The following is a 24293-nucleotide window of genomic DNA, read 5'->3' as shown; positions in this document are numbered from 1 at the left end:
CGGTCGTTTAACAGAATGCCTACCGCTGTCGGCCGTGCTCAAATTAAAGCTAATAGCGATCCCAGCACCTCCACCAGATGTCATGAAGTGGTGACTGCAATCCGAGGAGCAGAACGACAGCGAAGGTGGCGTCTAAACAAAAGATTATCTGGGGCTGACTTGCACCCACAATGGTCTGAATCACTCGGCGGCGGCGTAGTAACAAACGTGCTCGGCGGTCGTCTAACAGAATGCCCACCGCTGCCGGTTGTGCTCAATTTAAAGCTAATAGCGAGCCCAGCACCTCCACCAGATGTCACGAAGTGGTGACTGCAATCCGAGGAGCAGAACGACAGCGAAGATGGCGTCTAAACAAAAATTTATTTGGGGCTGACTTGCACCCACAATGGAGTGAATCACTCGGCGCGGCGTAGCAACAAACGTGCTCGGCGGTCGTCGAACAGAATGCCCGCCGCTGTCGGCCGTGCTCAATCTAAACCTATTAGCGAACTTTCTAATTAAAGCGTGCACAGTTACTAGAACATTCTGGAACAACGTAGAATCAGCTCTGCCAGGCTGCGCTCAGTTGAGATAAATCTAGTCGTGTCTTGCGTCGCAAACAAAGCGATAAAGCGGCGTGGCGGTTGATTTGAAGAATGAACAAACGCTGCAAAGATTCGCGGCCGCAGCATAGAACATGCGATGGTTGGTTCAAACGCCAATGCAGGATACCAGCGTTCCTCTGCCCGGCGCCCAGCTTGTTTGTTTAAGCTAACGTTCAAGCATTGACGTTACGTGCTCGTAACTTGCTGCGTTTTTTTTTACTTGGAATGTTGGCAAGACATCAATGGGTACTGTTACGTGCGGTGCAGAACAAGATTCGATGAGGAAAATTGCTAGTGGTCACCTAGAGAAGCCCAACATTTTAGTACTGTCTTGTCTTGCAGGCGGTAATGAAATGTCTTGCAGGCCGGACTTTATTTTCAGCGTGCAGGCTCTTCGCCAAATGTCGCAGCAGCAGCGTCACTGGAAGTCCATGCAGCCGCGGTACATGTTGCGGCAATCGTGTCCTCGGATGCCCATCATAGCGGAGTCCAGGTACTCCATGTTTTTGTCCACAGCCACTCTGGGAGGAAACATGACACAGCAAAATATGCGGTTGAGAAACGTCGCCCCTGTTTTCCAGTAAGTTTTAGAGGTCAACCTGAAATTTTTAATGTCGTCCGCTATCAACGAAACCTCCCAGAAAGGGCATACAATAATTCGGATTCATCACCATGCAGCTCCACTTCCCATGCACTTACCGGATTCGCTGAGAGCGGTGCTTAGGCTTTCGCACTTCATACGAGCTCATTTGTGTGGTCCCATAGAGCTTTCAAGAGGTAATCCCGTACCGGAGCCAGCGACGTCTGACTTGCATTATAATGTACCAACATTAATCTTGGTTTGGTATTCATATAAATCCTACAATGTTAATTGCCCCTTCCATTATCGGCGGATTCAGCCGATCATCGTTCGGGAATTGCGGTGAACCCGTCATAGAGCATGATGCCGAACTTATCCGGAAACCTCCAAAGTTTTCGTCCGAGCTGAGCAGGATTCGAAACCCCGCTGGAGCAAGCACAGCAGCTTCGCTTGCCATTGCCTTAGACCACTCGCTCGGCCATCAGCGCATTTGGTTTCCAACACGGTATCTTTACATAAAATAGCCAGGCAGTACCCGCGCTACATTAGCGTACTCGACTGGGCGGGTTGGCGCCGGAACATTATGAAGGAACCAAGAGCAAAAAAGATGGGACAAAATAAAAGAGAGATGCCAGAGCGCTGACTAGCAACCACATGCTTTTATTGCGCGGCCCCTACATACATCAGAAAATTGCTTGTGCAGAAGCAGAAAAAAAAGAAAAAGAGGAAAACATCAACGAAACCAAAGTCACTACTGCTCATCATTTAGAAATACACCAACTCGAGGCAGGACTGGGATACTGAAGGTTTGCTGACATTTGATGCGCCCTAGCGCGATAGCACAGGCCTCAGACATTTCAGTTGTCAGTGCATCTGAATAACGCCTGACGATGACACACCGATCAAAAAGTGGTCAACACTCTTGCCAGGTTTTGTAGTGGAGCGCCAGGTTGCTGTTGGGAGCGGCAGGCTGGAAACTGATCCTGGCAACATTTAACGCTAGAACCTTATGCAGTGAGGCTAGCCTAGCAGTGCTGTTCTATGAACTTGCTGGTAATAAATGGTATGTCATAAGGCTTAGTGAGGTTAGGAGGGCAGGACAGATTAGGCGTATACTTTACTGAAGGCCATGCTTATACTGTGCTCTCATGGGTTAGCGGACACACGGGAACTATGTGTTGAATTCATCATCAATATCGAAAGGCTGGCAATATAGAGGAGTTAGAGTATCAGCGAGAAGGTGGCAGTCATTGTAACTAGGTTTCATAAGAGGTAAAAGCTGCAGTTGGGGCAGGCCTACGCGTCTATATCCAGCCATGCTGACCAGATCGTTGAAACTTTCTATGAAGACGTTGAATCGCAAATAAACACAGCAAAACCACAGTACGTGCACTGTGGGCGACATCAGTGCGAAAGTACACAAAAAGAGGCCGGAGATCTGGCGGTAAGTGATCATAGCATAGGCTCCAGGTACAGCAAGGCGGAGTTATAAGCAGAGTTTGCTTAGAGAAAAATTTTACGGATCATGGATACCTTCCGCAAACGAGAGAACAGGAAGTAGACGTGGAAAAGCCCCAACTGTGAGATTAAAGTTGAAATTTATTTTATATTATGCGCTCAACCTAGCATCGCGAGGATGTGGAGGTCCTTAAGTTAGGGATATATTGTGGGACATATTTTTGCGTACCCTTTGATGCGGGCCAGGAGCAAAAATCAAATGTCAAGATCAGGTGCTTCATGGGATTCTTTTTCTTTGCGTATCTTCATTCTATATACATTCGTTACATTATATTCGGACAGACCTTTCAGCATTTCTTCTTTTGTCAAGTGCAGAAAGTCGTTGTCGGAGATGACACCACTCGTTGTGTCGTCTTTACTTCCGTATCCGTTTTTATTCGCGCTGTTCTTTCATAATGGACCGCGTACTGTGCCTAATGTTCTGTGTGCGGTCACGAAGACAGGGATGTCACCAAATTTTCGATGTTTGCAAGCTTCGATATCTCAGTTATGTCGAGCAGCTCAAGACAGGTCTCCACTAGACAATTTTGTTACCGTCTATTTCGGGCCCATGAATCTGTCAGAACTGATGAGTCTGTTAATAGGGATATTAATTTGGCTGTCTTTATTTTTTTGTTCACTATGAACGATTTGGTACATTGGGAACGTCGTTTTCTTTTTGCTGAAAAACTTGGAGGTCGCTGATTTAAAACTAAGGAGGCAGCCATAGAAAAAAAACCTTCGGCCATGGTGCCAGCTATACCCACCATGGTGTCGCAACTAAGGGATGTGACAGGAACTGAAAAACAAGTCTTGCCCACGCCAGCTGAACACCACTGCTATAACCAAATATCGGCAAGTGAGGGGCCTGCCCTGGAAAGTGGAAAAACCGAGAAGGGAGGAGGAGACAGGAGAGTTGTGAGAAAGAAGACAGGAAAGTGAAAAATGATGGGGAGGACAGGAAAAGGCGACTTCCGATTTCTCCCGGTCGGGTCAGGCCGGAGGTGTCGTCTACAGGAAGCTGGGGCCAAAGCGGTGTGTTTACTCCGCCAAGGGGCCTTAAGGTCCAAAGGCACGGCATCGGCTCAAGCACCAGATTTCCTTTTCCCCGGACACGGCTGAGCCACGCACTGCTGAGCGCGGGTGCTCGGGTCTGTGGTGTCGCAACTCACCAACATCTGCATGTAGCAGATGCCCCTGCGGGGTCCTACTTTCGACTGTGAAACAGGCCCTAAGCATTTGCTTCATGCCAAGCGACCAACACGAAAATGGTATGCCATACCCGCACGAGTACTGCCGCCCCCGCAGGGTTCGTTTAAGAGTCGTTGTGCATCGTCCATCGAAAGCTGTGGGTGGCATGTGTACTCACTCGGCCTGCTGACGTCCCATATCCAACACCATCTGCTGCCCGTGCTGGCAGGCAGCCATGCGTCCGCAGTAGACCCGCCGCATATCCTCTAGGGCTCTGAGACGCTCTTGGTTGCTGATCTGCGTGATCAACCTGTTGACGCCTTTCAGGCCGACCTGCGACAGTGAATACCAGAAGGCTACAGATTTAATCAATCAATCAATCAATCAATCAATCAATTAATCAATCAATCAATGAAAAAAAAAACAATAATCTTCCAGCGCTCTAAAATACTCTCATTTTGCCCGTTTTCAGGTTTCCCTTTCAATGCTCTTTTCAGAAGACAATTCATCTCGTCGAAGCGTCGGCAAGCGTCCTGAACCTCCTCCTCATTAGGACTCCAGTAGCTTCCGTCGACGCTTTGGCGATGGCGACTAGCGCCTCCTGGGTGCAGCTGGATAGCATCATCTCCCACTGCTCCAGCGCCGCGTCAGCTGACTAAGTGTTTGGGTTTACCTGTGCATATCCATGTAATGTGTGCGAATGTAGCAATATTACCACAGGCTCTATGTAACAAAAAACGGTGGTCTGAGTTGGCGGAAATTCGATGATTTGCGGATTACCGCGCCATTCTTGATCATTAGCATAAGCTGTGTTCAAGTTTCAAAATTCGAGATTGTTGATAAACGCGCAACCGCTTGGCAACAAAATCAGTGAAACAGAATCATTAACAAAAATGCATAGTGACAGCGAACATAACAGGTAAAATAAAAAATACATTTTGAGAACAATCACGATTTATGAAAAAAACACAATAAAAAGAAACACAAGAGCAATGTTAAACCAACTAGCCTGCAACAACACCCACGTAAACAAGAATATCAGAGCAAAATTTTATATGAAGAACGCGTGAGATAACTGGAAGATGACAGCTGGCCAGCTAAGGGACTTAAATATTTAGCAGCAATACAGTCAAATACTTAGAAATAACCATAGCTATGACTTAAGTGGGAGTATCTCCATTAAACAGAGTTGTTCAACTGCGGAAAAAAACTGGTTCTAGCGTCGATATTTAAAACTCGCTTTTCAATTCCCAAAATATATAGCTTATTTACAGTAAGTGAGAGCAATGCTCCAACATAAGTGACGCCAGTGTAATCTGAGATTCCTTCCAAATCGGGCTAATTCAAAAACTAGATGCAGTGCAACGCAGAGCAGCCAGCTTTATCTTATCAAAATATTCACGCAAACTGGCTGTCCCACAGATGATCAGTTCAAGAAGTTATCTTCTTTAGCAGACCGTGGAAAAACGGCTAGGCTGAAACTTCTCTCTTGATTATCAAGGAAGATCTTTAATATTGACACAACACATTACCTAACTTAAGCAGAATCAAAAATATTCACGACGAAGGCAAGATTATGAATACCGCACTCCACTAGCAGGCATTAATGCTTACGCCTACTCATTTTTCCCAAGAACTATCGCCAAGTTGAATAACTTAGCTGCTGTTCCACGATCAGTCACGTTGTCATCATTAGAAAAGGGTATTACCTAGAACCTTTAAATTGCATTTTGCATATGTTTCAATTATGGACTCATGTTTGTAATGTTTGTTGCTTTGTTCTTTTTCTAACATTTCTTTTTGTTGTGAAAAGGCTAGTTTTCTGCCTCCACCCTGTCACGGCATTCACCAGCCAATATTGCAAAATAAATAAATACTGGGAGACTGAGGATGGAGGAAGCTTTGTTGCCACTCAAAAGTATGGCGGCCACTTCTCCTCAGACGAAGATGAGAGACAATAATGAATATTTACAGACGTACACTAGATCGAACACAGCGCTTACTTTCTTACCCCACGGCCGAAAGCAACCGGCCCGGGCGCAGGATAGAGCGACGGGTTTAAGCGGGAGTCATGGACGATGACTGCATCACGGCAACGACTGTAATTGACAGGATGGGCATGGACGACGCGATAGTTCACAGAGGACGTTTGTTCGAGTACAAAGTACGAACCAATATAGCGGCTGCGCAATTCTTCGCACAAGCCGGGGGTACGCACTGGAGTCCACAGTAACGCTTAATGACCAGAGCAGACATAAACTGCACGGTGGCTGAAGTCATAGCTGCTTTTCCAGCAGGTTTGGCAGGCGGCATTATTCATTCGGGCAATAGCAGTCAAGACGGGAAGTAAATTTTTCGTGGGAGAGTATGGAAGAAGTTGTGGGGGCAGGAAACAAAAGCTCCGACAATGAAGGTAAATGCGCTGATATCATCATCATCATCATCTGCCTGACTACACTCACTGAAGGGCAAAACCCTCTCCCATGTCTCTACAATTAACCCTGTCCTTTTCCAGCTGCATACACCTTTTTCCTGTAAACTTCTTAATCTCATTTGCCCACCTAACCTTCGGCCGCCCCTGCTAAGCTTACTTTCTCTTTGAATCCACCCTTACAAAAATTGCTTTTGTGATTCTTTAGAAAATCTTTTAAATTTGCTAAATAGATATGTGTTTCCATTAGCTCTGTATGGAATTTTTGTCCACAGTTTCAATAACTAATTTGCAACCGCGTTGTTATAGTGACGCAACTAATGTCCTTTAAAAGAAACACTGTAATGACTTGCTTTAGAAACACCTTTTAGAATATGTTTAGAAACCCTTTTGAGTACACTCGTTTCATTGTAATGTGCTTCTTTTCAATCTTTATAAAATCTGGGTACAGTATTTCAATAACTAATTGGCCACCGCATGGTTATATAAATGCGGCTATTGTCCTAATTGCTCTAATGACTTGCTTTAGAAACTCCTTGAGAAATTGTTTAGAAACCCTTTTGAGTGCACTCCTTTCATTGCAATGTGCTGCTTTTGAATTTGTATAGAATTTGGGTACAGTGTTTCAATAACTAATTGGGCACCGCATTGTTATAGTGACACGGCTAATGTCATTTAAAAGAAACACCGTAACAACTTTATTTTGAAACTGGTTAAAGGAATTTTATAGAAATCTATTTGAATGCATTCATTTCATTGCAATGTGATCTATTTGTTTCTTTATAAGATTTGAGTAATGAGTTCCAATAACGAAATGGCCGCCACATTCCTACATAGCTCAGCTAGTGGCTTTCAGGAGACGCACTGTAATGAGACTCTTTTCAGGAAGCTCATCTGGAGTTATTTAGAAATGCTTTTCACACTCTTTTTTTGCAGCGTGTTTCTTTTGGATCTGCAAAAAATTCTGTAAGTAATTTGGATACAGCACTGCTGTGGAATGGGGTTACGCGTTGATCTCTATTTCCTGGTGGGAATGAAAACAGTCCGTAAGTGCACGATGTAAAAACTGTAAATGCTGTAAGCATGCAAGAAATACAGAGCAACAGCACACCTTATGCAATCAAGTAACTTTATTTCACTTAGCAACTTATACAGTAGCCTCTAGCGAGCCTTAGTAATTTGCAGCAATTGTGATGAAAATTGGTAGGAGGTACAATAAGTAGGAGGGACAATAATTTTCCACGCCACATGTGCAACAAAGATCAGATCTGAAAGAGGGAATGTTTTGATGAAAAAAACAGCGGAGTACCAACTCAAATATTGCCTAGCCTTCCCCCTTGAATAACTCTAAGTATGAGCCTGCCTTAATTTTGATACATTTATGCCCTACATAAGGTGCAAAATGGTAGTTGGAGCCACAGCAAAGGCTAGCTGCATGTTCATTCTACAAGAATTAAGCTAGAAAGCACTATGTTCCTTTTCTAAAAGGATATCATTTAAAGCTGTCCAGGGACTGTGAGCATAATAAAAAAGTGAACATGATCAAGGGATCAAAATTGTTTTGAAGAGCAAATACGAGATCTGTGCAGTATTGAAGTGACCTGCTATTGAAAGAGTATAGACTCTTAATTTTGGTGACAAGTGTTCTTCTCTACAATGATGCAGACGACACTACTATGCGTGAATCAACAGGTGGTATAATTTATAAGTGAATTTTTCTGTCATGCTGTTTTTGTTTCGACAGCTGAACAGTGAATGTGACGTTAAACTGATTATAGGCCACCTGATGAATGAAAAAACAGCATATCGCTGACATTCGTTGTCATTCCGGCTGTTGAGACCGGCTGCCTTTAGCATCGCAGTGAATTAAAATGACAAAGAAGCAATTACGTCGCATTTTCTTCCTGTCTCCCGTGACCTATAAGCATACTTTGATGTCACAGTCATCGTTCGGCTGTTGAATCCAAAACAGCATGAGAAACAAATTTGATTATAAATTATTTAGCGGTCGTACCAGAATACCACATGGAATTTTAGTATTCATGTATAATAATGCGTTATGCATCATTACAATGCAGAAAACATTCCCCCATACCTTAGGTGTCTTTACTCCATTAAGCAGCAGGAATAATAGCAAGACCCAAAATACAAGAATGAGCCAAAGAAAGAGTACGATATTCATTTCTACTCTGCATGACTGAAAATCATCTGATGAGAATGCAAATTTCACGGAGTACTTAATATCCGGTTCTGAGCAGTAATGAGCCAGTTAACCGTCACGCGTATTACTGTTTAGAAAATGGTGCGTATTGGTTGGCATTTCAGATCTGACCGGTTTGCAGCGCCTCCTAATAACCACAAAAACACTGTTTACTAAATCCGTGACCCTACCCAGCAAAAGGACTGGTTTCTTTTATTGCATATATGTCGCTTGCCTTTTCCTACACTGCTTTGCATGCACAGCTTGGTCCGCCCATATGGAATAGAGAGCGGTCAAAATAGGACGCTTTAGAGTTGGCTGTTGGACAATTCTTGTTAGGTGACAACATAAGCTGTGAATATCACCTGTTATAGCCCCCTTTCTTCACTCAACTGCTGCTGCCAACATGCAACTAGTGTTATACCTATGCACATGCTTTTCTGAACTGTGCTTAAGTATTTCCTGGATTCACAATAGACAGGTTGCTTCAAGCAATCTAAGAGATCATCAGAAGCAGGCTGCCAAATTTATTTCTCAAGAAAGGTATGGTGTGCTGCAGTAATTAATTGAACAAAAATAAAAAAGAAAGGAAAAGCATATCCGGTTTAGAGAACCAAAATATTTTGAAAAAAATTCTCTTTCACATTCGTTACATTCTTTTGTAGTAAATAGTAAGGAGGATAAATATGTTGGGATAATAAAAACCAACTCAAAGCACGCACTTGACATATGCAAACGCTTGATATGAGGTTTGCCTTTCTAACTATGCTGGTGTAAACATATTTAGTTTGTAATTCAGATCTTTGCACTGATTGCATTATACTGAAAATAAAAATTGGCCACAGGAGGCAGTTAGTTCATGCCGCCACTTCAAGCTATTCTTTGGATGTGATCTTCATTGTGCATATCCCGCAGTAAAATAATTCAGTTGCATAGACACCAGTATTTTCTAAAATAAAATGTGCTGACAACTTGCACTAAGCCGATGATGTGACCTGGCTGGCAGATTATGAGGTGCGTCGTTCTTGTCTGTGCAGAGATGAGGAGGTATCAGGTAGGAGCCACCCATGCTTGCCATTCTGAAGTGCTCAGATGTCTGCGTATAGACCAAAGCAAGAAAAAAATCTGTCAGTGAGATCGAGCGCACAACTGTTTTCACACAAATGCAAACAGAAGCAACAAACAGATCTGTATGTTTAAGCAGTAGCACTCTGGTCATTCAGCTTTGAAAATACTGCTAGCAGCATAATTCAGAAAGTACGACTTCAAACTAAATGCAATGTACCCTTAGAAAAGAACTGTAAACACCATCCAGCTCTGACTGATACCCCTGCCATATTGAACTATTTCATGACAATGAATAGTACTATTACATTAGCCTTTGACAATATTCTTCTGGTACACAAAATATTTGTTGCCGTTATAAAGCATGACAATCACAATCACTTGTATATGGAAAATTAATTCACCTTCTGTGTTTTACAAGTGACCAGTTAATTGCGGTAAGAAAATTAGGGCCAGTGAAAACTGTGAGAACAGCTGTCACTCAACCTCCATAGATGATAGGCAGCACAGAGCATCTACATCTGGGTCTCTCAGACTGGTGCCTCAAACACAGTGATTGCGCTTACTAAACATCTGACAAGACAGTGGTGCCGTCAACCCCCTTTGTTAAGGAGTAGAACACTCCTTCAATTCAGAAATGCTGCTTCATTTAGAAAGCTTCTCGCTTTCCTGCTCCAATAACGCTGAGTTAATACTGCTGAAATAGGTGCAAAAAGATAGCAGGTGTATTAAAAAAATCAAATCACACACACACACACACACACACACACACACACACACACACACACACACACACACACACACACACACACACACACACACACACACACACACACACACACACACACACACACACACACACACACACACACACACACACACACACACACACACACACACACACACACACACACACACACACACACACACACACACACACACACACACACACACACACACACACACACACACACACACACACACACACACACACACACACACACACACACACACACACACACACACACACACACACACACACACACACACACACACACACACACACACACACACACACACACACACACACACACACACACACACACACACACACACACACACACACACACACACACACACACACACACACACACACACACACACACACACACACACACACACACACACACACACACACACACACACACACACACACACACACACACACACACACACACACACACACACACACACACACACACACACACACACACACACACACACACACACACACACACACACACACACACACACACACACACACACACACACACACACACACACACACACACACACACACACACACACACACACACACACACACACACACACACACACACACACACACACACACACACACACACACACACACACACACACACACACACACACACACACACACACACACACACACACACACACACACACACACACACACACACACACACACACACACACACACACACACACACACACACACACACACACACACACACACACACACACACACACACACACACACACACACACACACACACACACACACACACACACACACACACACACACACACACACACACACACACACACACACACACACACACACACACACACACACACACACACACACACACACACACACACACACACACACACACACACACACACACACACACACACACACACACACACACACACACACACACACACACACACACACACACACACACACACACACACACACACACACACACACACACACACACACACACACACACACACACACACACACACACACACACACACACACACACACACACACACACACACACACACACACACACACACACACACACACACACACACACACACACACACACACACACACACACACACACACACACACACACACACACACACACACACACACACACACACACACACACACACACACACACACACACACACACACACACACACACACACACACACACACACACACACACACACACACACACACACACACACACACACACACACACACACACACACACACACACACACACACACACACACACACACACACACACACACACACACACACACACACACACACACACACACACACACACACACACACACACACACACACACACACACACACACACACACACACACACACACACACACACATATATATATGAAGGAAATGGGCCCCTCATTTCCTTTAACTTGTCTGCTATATATATATATATATATATATATATATATAATTGGTTTCTGGGGAAAAGAAATGGCGCAATATCTGTCTCATATATCCTTCGAAACCTGAACCGCGCCGTAAGGGAAGGGATAAAGGAGGGAGTGAAAGAAGAAAGGAAGAATAGGTGCCGTAGTGGAGGGCTACGGAATAATTTCGACCACCTGGGGATCTTTAACGTGCACTGACATCGCACAGCACACGGGCGCCTTGGCGTTTTTCCTCCATAAAAACGCAGCCGCCGCGGTCGGGTTCGAACCCGGGAACTCCGGATCAGTAGTCGAGCGCCATAAGAAAACTGCTAACCCACATACTCCTTTACCTGCATTTAAATGACTCCATTCAGTCATAGGCATATTAAAAACTCACGATATTCTAGCGCTCTGGTAGTGAGATCAATAAAGCATTGTTTCAGTTGCTGCAGAAAAGCAATGAAATTAGAGTCAGGTGAATGAATCAGCGCCAATATCACAGACATGACAAAACAATGTAAAATGGCAAGCTTTTTACGACACGACACTACAGCGCGAGTGGAAGCTCCAATTACATATCTAGGCGAAATTTAAGTGTCAGTACTTCTCTCAGTGAAGAACTCTGGCGAAACTGCATGTGTCACCATTGCACACATAAAGTCCTTTGAAATAAAATTATTTAAAAGCACACTCGATAAAACATTATGCGCAGTTTGGAATGGTACCGCCCAAAGTGTGCAATTACAAAAACTAAGGTATTTTCAGCACAATGCAGAGACACGTAGGAAGGTGTCAAGGTGTGTTACAGATCTTTTTCTTCGTAGAGGCCCATTACTGGAGCAGTTCGAAGTATGTTAAAAAAGAAAAATACCAGCCAAAAAAAGACGAACACACCAGGTGAGAACAACACAGGACAACTGCTGTACTAACGACTTAATTCTTTATTGTGTACAGACCGCCGAGTAATCTCAACGCATGCTCCAAGGCAGCACAGACGCTCAAGAATACTTATTCAAATAATCAAGTTCTTTTATCGTCAGCGCTATCAATGGTGAACTGACGCAAGCATCGCCATGTATTGCTATTTGAAAGGCCTCAAAGATTTCGCGGGCCTTCTGTGTTTTCCCATAGCCCAAAATGGTGACTTCAGAGAAACGTGGGAAACACTTGCCAGGACATATACTACATTGCCAATCAAGATTGCCATGTTCACCAGCGCCAACTTTTGTTTTGTGCTGGCGCATCCTCTCGTTCACACAGTCACCCGTCTGACCTATGTAAAATTTTCAACAGGTTAGCGGAATCTTATAAATCACTTCAGTCCGGCACTTTGCGTACATGGTTCTTCGTTTGGTCGTGCAACGCTTCTTGTTTCCGCCAGGCATAATTCGTGCACAATGTCCTGAAAGCTTAACGGGGGCCGAAAAAATCGAATTGACCCCTTGGCGCTCGGCGACTTCCTTAACATTGTGCGCCACTTCGTGCAAATAAGGCATAACTTGAAATCTTTTCCTTTTGTCAGTGGCATCATTATTTCCCTTCTTGACCTCGCGGTTCATCTCATTTGATACGGATTCAGCGACCGCTCTCAACATTTCTGCAGGGAAGCCTGCATCAGACAGGCGATTGGCTTGCGTAGCGACACTGGTTGACACGGTATGACAGCAACTTTTTTTCACAGAGTTCACGAAACATGCCTTAGCAGTACCTCTCTTGACTAGTTTCGAATGGTTAGAGCGAAAGGGTATGAGCCCTCTTTTTGTCCTAGGTAAATACATCCAGCACACAAGACCTTCTACAGAAAAGGTTAGTAGCAAGTCTAAAAGACGAATGGAGTTGTTAGTGGCTAATTCGTGAGTAAATTTCAGCAGGGATGAGCAGTGCCTAAAGGCACCCAAAACATGTTCAACTATCATCTGATAGGAGTCACTAGGACCGGTGTTTAAAAGCACTAAAAAGTCATCAACGTATCTGGCAATTCGCAGAACACGCCCGTTATCCAAAACACTTAGAAGCGAGCGGTCAAACTTTGCTAGGAAAATATTGCAGACCACTGGGGCCCCAGAAGCACCTATGCAGATCCCTTTCTTCTGAATATAAAACTCGTTTTTAAACCCGAAAAGAGTGGAAGAGAGGTACAGTACTCACGGATTGAAATAGGACATTCGGAGCGCTAGCCTTGCAGTGCCACGCAGGCATGTGGTAAGCCACAGGCCGGCTCATTGGCTACTGGAAGGAACAATTCTGCTTTGTAGATGTTCTCCCTCTCGCGCCATACCACAATGCACCACCTTGGTTCCATGAGCGTCTACGGGCGGCGCTCCATGAAGCGACGGCCACGCGCTCCGAATGTCCTATTTCAATCCGTGAGTACTGTACATAGCAAGGAGCTCCAAAAAGCTTTCACTCTAAATTCCACATCTTGTTTGAAAGGCAGTTCACCACACTCTTCAGTCAGTTCTCTCACCGCATGAAACAGTTCGTCGTGAGGGATAGAATAGTAAACGATGTCCTCGATGTCCACAGAGAAGGACATGTTTGCTCCTAGTAGGCCTTGGTGTAGCTCCTGTACAAGAGCTGCAGAGTTCCTAATCCCGAAAGGGTCTTTTGGCGTAAGGCTGTTCAGATGTCGTTGAAGATATTGTCCAACCACCTTTTGCCATGAGCCCTCTTCTGTAACGATGGCCCTCAACGGTACGGATGGCTTATGCGTCTTCGCTAAGAAAAAAACTTGCAGCGAATTCTGCGAAGATTTCTTCGCAGAATTTAGCTGGTGGTCCAAATTGAGTTCTCCGAGGAGCTGCTCAGCGGCGGACCTCACCTTGGTCGGCTTTTTCGAAGCGCTTACAATATACTTTCCATGGCTGCCGCAGCTTTTTCGCTGAACCGTTCCATAGACAGCTCAAAAAACAGCCTTCTTTGTCAGACTGTACAAGAGCCAGCTTTGAGTCACGAAAAAAAGTAACCACCTTGCGAAGGTTTTGCATTTTCCTTGCGATAACTTGGTTCCCCGACTTCTAAAGACCGTCAACACCTTTGGAGAGGCATCTCTCCTTTTCTTGGGTTGGTGCCAGGTCCGAGACACCTCTGAAAACCGCCAGTAGCTCATGGATCTTCACTTCAGGCACCAAGCTGTACTTGGGACCCTTTGACAACAGGGAGTCGATATTATCGGGTCCTGCTGCGCAGTAGATGTACGTCAGAGGTCCAGGGATCAGTGTTCTTTTCTTTCCAGGAAGCCAGCCCCGACATTGGTTCCAGTGGCATTCGGTGAGACGGGCTGCCAGCCGACATGAGCCCTGAAAACGTCTCTCGTTGGCCCAAGCATCATAGCTGTAAGCCGTCACGACACGGAGGCAGTCGGGCAGGTTCCTCACCTGTCGCCAGCATTCCGACTTAAGCATACGGCAGACCCTTCTCCAGTGCTCGGTGGACGGCTCCAGGAAGCCAAAAAACCCAGTCACGTCAGGTGGAGGCATGTCGTTCTTGATGCAGTACGTCAGGTATCGCGCATGGCAGGTAGTCATTGCAATGGCACTGACGCACGCGTCGGCACGATTATTCAGAGGTTGCCATAAAAGGAAAGAGCCCACGGTAGAAGAAAAGTACTGAAGCAGGACAAAATAGTGGGCCTATTGGTATGGCATGTTAAAGAAGAAAATACCACCGGGCACTGGAGAAGGGTGTGCCGTATACTTAAGTCGGAACGTTGGCGACAGGTGAGGAACCTGCGCGACTGGCTCCGTGTCGTGACGGCTTACAGCGCTGATGCTTGGGCCAACGAGAGACGTTTTCAGGGCTCATGTCGGCTGGCAGCCCGTCTCAACGAATGCCACTGGAACCAATGTCGGGTCTGGCTTCTTAGAAAGAAGAAAACAACACTGATCCCTGGACCGGTGACGTACATCGACTGTGCAGCAGGACCCGAGAATATCGACTCCCTGTTGTCCAAGGGTCCCAAGTACAGGTTGGTGCCTGAAGTGACGAACCATGAGCTACTGGCGGTCGTCAGAGGTGTCTCGAACCTGGCACCAACCCTATAAAAGGAGTGATGCCTCTCCGAAGGTGTTGACTGTCTTCAGAATTCGGGGAACCAAGTTATCGCAAGGAAAATGCAAGACCTTCGCAAGGTGGTTACTTTTTTTCGTGACTCAAAGCTGGCTCTTCTACAGTCTGACAAGGAAGGCTGTTTTTTTGTGCTGCCTATGGAACGGTTCAGCGAAAAAGCTGCGGCAGATATGGAAAAATATTTTGCAAGCGCTTCCAAAAAACCAACCAAGGTGAGGTCCGCAGCTGAGCAGCTCCTCGGTGAACTCAATTTGGACCACCTGCTAATATCTGTAAAGAAATCTTCGCAGAATTCGCTGCCAGTTTTTTCTCAGCGAAGACACATATGCCATCCGTACCGTTTAGGGCCATCGTTACAGAAGAGGGCTCGTGGCAAAAGGTGGTTGGACAAAATCATCCAAATCATCAACGACATCTGAACAGCGTTACGCCAAAAGACCCTTTCGGGATTAGGAACTCTGCAGCTCTTGTACAGGAGCTACAGCAAGGCCTACTAGGAGCAAACATGGCCTTCTTTGTGGACATCGAGGACGTTTACTATTCTATCCCTCACGACGAACTGTTTCATGCGGTCAGAGAACTGATTGAAGAGTGTGGTGAACTGGCCTTTCTAACAAGATGTGGAATCCAGAGTGAAAGTTTTTTGGAGCTCCTTGATATGTACCTCTCTACCACTCTTGTTGGGTTTAACAAAGAGTTTTATATTCAGAAGAAAGGGATCTGCAAAGGTGCTTGTGTAGCCCCTGTGCTCTGCAATGTTTTCCTTGCAAAGTTTGACCGCTCGCTTCTAAGTGTTTTGGATGACGGGCGTGTTCTGCGAATTGTCAGATACGTTGATGACTTTTTAGTGCTTTTAAACACCGGACCTAATAACTCCTACCAGATGATACTTGAACATGTTTTGGGTGCCTTTAGGCGCTGCTCATCCCTTCTGAAATTTACTCACGAATTAGCCACTAACAACTACATCCGTTTTTTAGACTTGCTACTAACCTTTTCTGGAGAAGGCCATGTGTGCTGGATGTATTCACCTAGGACAAAAAAAGGCACTTACACTTTGACTCTAACCATTCGAAACTAGTCAAGAGAGGTATTGCTAAGGCTTGTTTCGTGAACTCTGTGAAAAAAAGTTGCTGTCACACCGTGTCAACCAGTGTCGCTACGCAAGTCAAACGCCTGTCTGATGCAGGTTTCCCTGCAGAAATTTTGAGAGCGGTCGCTGAATCCGTATCAAATGAGATGAACCGCGAGGTCAAGAATGGAAATAATGATGCCACTGACAAAAGGAAAAAATTTCAAGTCATGCCTTATTTGCACGAAGTGGCGCACAATGTTAAGAAAGTCGCCGAGCGCCAAGGGGTCAATTTGATTTTTTCGGCCCCCGTTAAGCTTTCCGGACTTTGTGCACGAATTATGCCTGGCGGAAACAAGAAGCGTTGCACGGCCAAACATAGAACCATGTACGCAAAGTGCCGGACTGAAGTGATTTATAAGATTCCGCTGACCTGTGGAAAATTTTACATAGGTCAGACGGGTGACTGTGTGAACGAGAGGATGCGCCAGCACAAAACAAAAGTTGGCGCTGGTGAAGATGGCAATCTTGCTTGGCACTGTAGTAGATGTCCTGGCAAGTGTTCCCCACGTTTCTCTGAAGTCACCATTCTGGGCTATGGGAAAACACGGAAGGCCCCTGAAATCTTTGAGGCCTTTCAGAAAGCAAAACATGGCGATGCTTGCGTCAGTTCACCATCGATAGCACTGACGATAAAAGAACTTGATTATTTGTATAAGTATGCTTGAGCGTCTGTCCTGCCTTGGCGCATGCGTTGAGATTACTCGGCGGTCTCTACTCAATAAAAAATTCAGTTGTTAGTCCAGCCGTTGTCCTGTGTTGTTCTCTCCTGGTGTGTTCGTCTTTTTTTTGGCTGGTATTTTCTTCTTTACCATGCCATACCAACAGGCCCACCATTCTACCCTGCTTCAGTTAGAAGTGTGCTTGAAATGCCGAAAAATAAACTAATCAACCAAAACCAGTGCCCACAACATGCTTAATGCTCTATATGAGCGAACAACGCCGGAAATGAATTCAGAAAAGTTATTTTCGTGGCGACCGTCATCGGCAACATTTCTTGTGCATTTGCCGTGCACAACTCAGACAGCTGTAGCTACATCGTAATTTCACTTCGAGGCACTGAACGGTTGCGTGCAGTGAGTATTTGTAACATGAAATAGGCAGGCCATGTTTTTTTGAGCTTGGAATTATATCGTGTACGCACACACACACACACACACACATGCAAACACAAGCACGAAAAAATAAACGCCGAGCAAAACTGCTACTGGGAAGCATACGTCGTTCTAACAGAGCGCTTTCCACGCGTTGGTGCCATTCATCGCAATAATGAGGGCAAATATACCATGAAATCAAAACATGCAACTATACTACATAGCGCAACTTCTTCGCCTCGAATTTATAGGCGCGAAGCGACGGTTTCTACGGATGTGCAATGCCTCCTGAAGAACATGCCTGAAGCGTCAGGGGTTTTTCTGCCCGCCGTAGAGCGCGCGTCCGCCGTATGGCGGCGCTGTCAGATGACCCTCTAGCAGACGACACGCTGGCAGCACAGCATTTTCTTGTGAGTGCCGTCGCTGCAAAAAGTATGCCTTGTAGTGCGCTGTGTGTGATATTGTTTGTAAGGTGTGTTTAGTGTTACCGTTTGACAAGTGACGCGTTGATGACTGAAGTTGCTGGAGGGAGTAGCGAGCGAAGATGCATTGCTGTTGCGTTCCGTTTTGCACGTCCAGGCAGCGAAACAAGCCCGGTGTTTCGTTCCATGAAATTCCTGCCGACTTAGAACTCCGAGAAAGACGACTCAAGGTAATTTGAAGAAAAAAATGGGAGACAAACACAACATCAATTATTCTGCAGTTAGTAGCTTGCATTTCCACCCAAGGAAATGCTACTTGTAGACAGTTTGACTGGCCACCAAGACAGGGGTGGATTCTTTTACCCGACGTCAGCGCTCCTAAGATTGTTACAGGGCCTTAAGAAGTTCGTCGATGTCATGTTCAAAGACCAAACGCATCTTCAAAGACCACTGGACAAATGCTTGCTTTACAACTAGGGTGAAGAGAAGTGCGGGTTTGCCTACAGTCCTGACGTGTGAGAACAAGGATAGCGGCCACAGGGAAGCACTACTGCAGATTATATGCAAGAAGTTCAAACCGTTGCTAACAAACCATGCACTTGACGTAACGGACAAGAACGGAGTTGCGAAGATGTACAAGAAACCTCTTTCCCGAAAATTCTTGAAACTGCAGTAAGAAACGATTTCCGCCGTCTTCATCGCACCCACGCATGCCATGGTTTCTTGTAAGTGCGCTCGTGTCTGTGCCTTCAAGCTCAGTTTTTTTTAATATTCACAAGTCGCTCGCCATGGCTGATACTCCCCTTGTTTCAGTTGTCATTTCATCAACGCCTGCACTTGTCATTTGGAGAAATCCGGTCAGTCATCCCTGCTGTGTTACCCCCAAAGTCACTGTGTGCGTGTGCATCACACAGGAACCTAGTGAGCTGTTTCTAGCGGAAAGAATAGAGAAGAGGGGCATGGGTTCATTTGAAATTCGTCAACTTTATTCAAGGAGGTACCATTCAGCGAAAGCTCGTCGGAAAAATGATCAGAAACAGCGCAGGCTGCAGGGCCCCCCCAAGATCTGCTTCACCCAATTGAAACATCTCGCAATGCTCCGCAGCAAGATTGTAACAGACGCGCGCTCCGCAAAGTTCTAAGAACGTTAGATATGAGGGGTGTGCCCCCTGCGGGCAAACGACTCCCCAGACAGGTTACTGCGACCTCTCCGGCTTCCATCAATTGAGTGCCATTTGCAGGCCTCCTTTGCCACGGGTCACCTGGCTACAGTTGAGAGCTCAGGTAATTCCGGGCATCCTCCTTTCCTTATCCTATCTCATGGATTATTTTCCCTTTTTGCTTGTCTGAAGTAGTTGATTCCTTGCCATTGGCAGCAGTAAATATAAAACCATAGATCTTGCAGTGTAAATATTTATTTTGCGGCATTTCCAGCCACTTCAAGCACTTGTTGCAATATAGATGTTTCGTACATCTTCCTGTCGTTGTAAATCGTTCGAATGTTACTGATTATGCAGCAGACAAAAGGTCCTAACTTCATAATAGAACGGCGTGCAGACCACGCTTTCAGATTTCGAAAACGAAACTGATGATCCTTTTTCAGTATTTTGTGGAAGTCAGCTCAGACTTAAGCATTTGTTGCACTCTAAGCCCTTGGAAAACATGTTTTTTTGCCATTGACAAAATAAAAGTTGTTGCTCATTGCCTGAGTAAACGATGAAACAGCATGATCGGGCGCCGCGCATCACAGTCTCCCAGCCATTGAAACCGAAATTGAGGGCCATCTTTTAACGCCGCCAATCGGCCAGATTGCGCAATGTTGTGGCGATGTCGGGGCCCATTGAAATCGAGGAGACGCTTCAGAAATGTGCTTCAGGAGGCATTGGGCTGTGTGACTGGCTCGTGTTCACGTGAAAACAGCGCACTTGCGGAAGCAGTTGCGTCGAACTCGAACTTCTACTGCACTCCGAAGAAGTTGTGAGAGAACACTCAGCAGCATCTACAGCACTTCACGCACCCCACCAATACATTTTGAAAGAAAATTTCAAGCACTGGTACTCACATTCTTAAGCAATCCCGCCAGGTCGTTCTTTCTTTCAGGTTGTTGCCGGCGTTGTCACGGCGTGGTGCAAGGCGCAGTACGTCTTCTGATATCTTCAGAACAACTTCAGGTGCTTCAGAAGATCTTTCAAAGCGCACAAGTCGCACACTATTTTTTTTTTTTCACATTAGAGAACCACAGCACGAAAACGCCACGCAAGGTGCAACACGAAACGCAACGGTACTAGACAAAAAACAGCGCCCGAAATGCAGCCCAGCCACAAAAAGAACATTGCGCCGCAGCCTGCCGCAGCTGTCGACTTTGGGGATTGGAGTGAATTGGCTTCGACTGGCTATTTTAGCCGCGGCACATGGTGGGATTCTTGGTTTCCTTCGGATCCGGTTACTCTTGGGAGCGAAAATTCCTTTTGCGTGGCAGGGTTCGTAATTAGGACCAGCGCTGGCATATCGTTGGGCCTCTTTCCTGTAGCGGTCGCCACTCTAAACTGCATATTTCCTATACTGGAAAGGAATGTGCTGGGTGTGGCCATTATAAGCCGCTCCACGGTAGCTTGTCGGGCTTGCTTGAGGGAATTGTCAGTTTTGGCTTCGCGTCTAGCCACAGATGTGCTTGACAAGCCTGTGGATATCCCTTTAACACCGTATTTTGGCAGCGATGTACTTAATGTGCTTGATCCCTACACAATAAGTCTTGAGAACGAGACTACATGCTCTCGCTTGGGGCCAGGGCTTACTGGGACGACGCGGGAATCTGCGTGAGAATGGCCCTTAATTTGCAGAACTCTCAAAGTCAGCTTCTCTTTACAGCGGAAGGGGTCTTTACCATTCAGGCTAAACCTGTTTTAGGAGCTGATCGGGTGCAGCGCTGGAGCAACGTATTGTCAAAAATGTCGCGCACCTTTCGTGCACGCGCTTCTGGCTTGTGTTGTTGCGGCGATAAAGGGATTAGGCGAAGCTCTGCCAAGACATTTATGCGCAGATGAAATGCACCCTCAACCCGTTGCAATCCCGGCGGAATCGTGAAACGCAGCTTTGCAAATCCTCAGCGTAGCACCGAACTCCTGCCCCTAGGACAAGACGCGAAGCTGTAGTAGAAGTGTTTTTGCTATGCAGGAAACGTGACTTACGAAGTTTTGGAACTGTTCTACTAATACTGCACCGAATTATTGTCGTGCAGTGCGTCATGTGCTTGGTCGACTAACACCGTTCGTGGTAGAACACGTGCGCAATGCTCATGCTATACACAGGACGCAACGGGAAAATTAAGGCCCATTTTTTCCCCGAGGGAAAAATAGGAAATAACTTATGCTGACACAAATCAACACGAGCTCGAAAAATGGTGAATGCAGCAACTGCGGCGGTGAACAAAGCTACCCCTATTCGCGCTCATTAGTCAGTAGTGAGAGCTGATTTATATTTTGCCGTTCAACGAGGAAAAATATTCCTTTACAGATATCTGTATGCTTTGTTTATTCCGTTTCCGGAGATTTCAAGCGATCGCAATTGCAAGGAGGTTGTTTTTACTCAATAAAGGAAACGAATACACATATGAGCCGCTGAGTCCTGCCGAATTCTTTCTCGAGGTCAGTGGTTGATTCAGCGGTGCCTTTTGAAAATGTAACGCTTTACGTTTGCACTCAATTATTGCTAGCGTGCTCAGGCACACTTCGGTTTAAAATTTTACCGTGTTTTTACCGCGAACGGAGGGAGCTGATACAATGAAGACAGTGAACAGTCTCTAAAGTTTGGCTCATAAATACGTCTTACCGTGAGAATTCAATCGATTACTGCGAATGGAGCGAATTCATTCAGCGAAGGCACGACACAAGATTGATAAAGCACTCACTATGAAGTCTTACGGAGACGATTTCATTGAATTTGTTTTGAGTGCGAACGGAGCCAGTTCATATAGCGAAGGCACAAAACAAGCTGCAAAAAATTTGACTCATTATAAAGTCTTACGGAGGCAATTCTATTGAACTTGTTTTGACTCCGAACAGAAAGAACTCATATAGCGTAGGCACGAAACAAGCTCTATAAAATTATACTCATTTTGAAGTCTTAGCGAGCATGTTCTATAGAAACCGTGTTGACTCCGAACAGAGAGAGTTCGTAATCAAAAAAGCACAAAACAAGCGCTATAAAATTCGACTCATTTTAAAGTCATAAAGAGGAAATTCTATTGAATTTGTTTCGAATGCGAAAGGAGCGAGTTCATATAGCGAAGGCACAAAACAAGCTCTATAAAATTAGAATCATTTTTATATCTTACGCAGCTTGTTCTATAGAATCTGTTTTGACTGAGAACAGAGAGCGCTTATATAGCAAATGGCACAAAACAAGCTCTATAAAATTCGGCTCATTATGATGTCTTACAGAGGCAATTCTATAGATTTTGTTTTGACTGCGAACTGAGCGAGTTCGTATAGTGAAGGCACAAAACAAGTTCTATAAAATTTGGCTCATTATGAACTCTTATTCAGCCAATTCTATAGAATTTCCGCTGACCGCATACAGTGCTAGATTTTATAGTAAGGTCTCGTTAAAGATTAAATAAAAACTTAATGAGCTGGGTCGATATGCAGCGAGTTCCTAAGAGATCCTTTAAAATTATTGGGCTCCCTATACAAGTTAAAAAAACTCGATATTATTTTTGTAAGGGCTCCACTGCCCTTATGAACCAGCGGTTATCTTGCCTTCGCATTACATGCCCTGCTCAAGCCCATTTCTTCCTCTTGATTTCGACTAAGATGCCATTGACCCGCGTTTCCTGCCTCACCCACTCCGCCCGCTTCCGGTCTCTTAACGTTACACTTATAATTTTTCTTTCCATGGCTCGCTGCGTTGACCTCAACTTAAGCTGAACCCTTTTAGTTAGCCTCCACGTTTCTGCCCCGTGAGTGAGTACCGGTAAGATACAGCTATTGTACACTTTTCTTTTGAGGGGTATTGGTAACCTGCTAATCATGATCTGAGAGAACCTGCCATATGCGCTCCACCCCATTCCACTGAGTGGAATGCTTTCTCGTAATCAATGAAGGCTTTATATAGAGGTTGGTTATATTTTGCGCATTTCTCAATCACCTTATTGATAGTGTGAATATGATCTATTGTGGAATATTCTTTACGAAAGCCTGCCTGATCATTTGGTCGATTAAAGTCTGAGGTTGCCCTGACTCTATTTGCGATTACCTTGTAGACAACGGATACTAAGCTGATCAGTCTGTAATTTTTCAGGTCCTTGGCGTCTCCTTTTTATGAATTAAGATAATGTTTGCATTCTTCCAAGATTTTGGTACGGTCGAGTTCATAAGGCATTGCGTATAGAGTGTAGCTAGTTTTTCTAGCACGATGTCTCCTCCGTCCTTTAACAGATCTGCTGTTACCTGACCCTCCCCAGCTGCTTTTCCCCTTTTCATTGCTCCAAAGCATTTCATTACTTCATCTTTCGTTACTGGCGGGATGACGCATTGCTGTGCGCTACTGTGTCTCTCATTAATGTTCTGCTTACATTGGCTACTGTACAGATCTGTGTATACACGAGAAAAAACGGAGAGAAGTTGATTGTTCTTTGCATGGCAATGTTGTAAGCAAATGTAACGAAGGGGAGCATGGTGTCCCAGTTGCTGTGGTCGGGTTGGATATATGTGGACAACTGATCTGGTAGGGTCCGATG

General features: G+C 45.2%; 1 protein-coding gene across 1 annotated transcript in view; it reads right to left on the bottom strand.

The window, feature by feature from the left end:
* Positions 1 to 353: 353 nt before the first annotated feature.
* The window catches only part of LOC144122908 (uncharacterized), a 102950-nt gene continuing 79010 nt past the window's right edge, over positions 354 to 24293 (bottom strand). Inside the window, exons 3-4 of the mRNA XM_077655873.1 lie at positions 4031 to 4185; positions 354 to 1105 (exon numbers count right to left, since the gene is read on the bottom strand). Coding sequence (XP_077511999.1) covers positions 1003 to 1105; positions 4031 to 4185 — 258 coding nt within the window. The 3' untranslated portion in view covers positions 354 to 1002. The remainder of the gene's footprint in view (positions 1106 to 4030; positions 4186 to 24293) is intronic.

This window comes from Amblyomma americanum, chromosome 3 (assembly GCF_052857255.1).
Source record: "Amblyomma americanum isolate KBUSLIRL-KWMA chromosome 3, ASM5285725v1, whole genome shotgun sequence".
NCBI lineage: Eukaryota > Metazoa > Arthropoda > Arachnida > Ixodida > Ixodidae > Amblyomma > Amblyomma americanum.
This window is presented reverse-complemented; position numbering and strand designations above follow the sequence as displayed.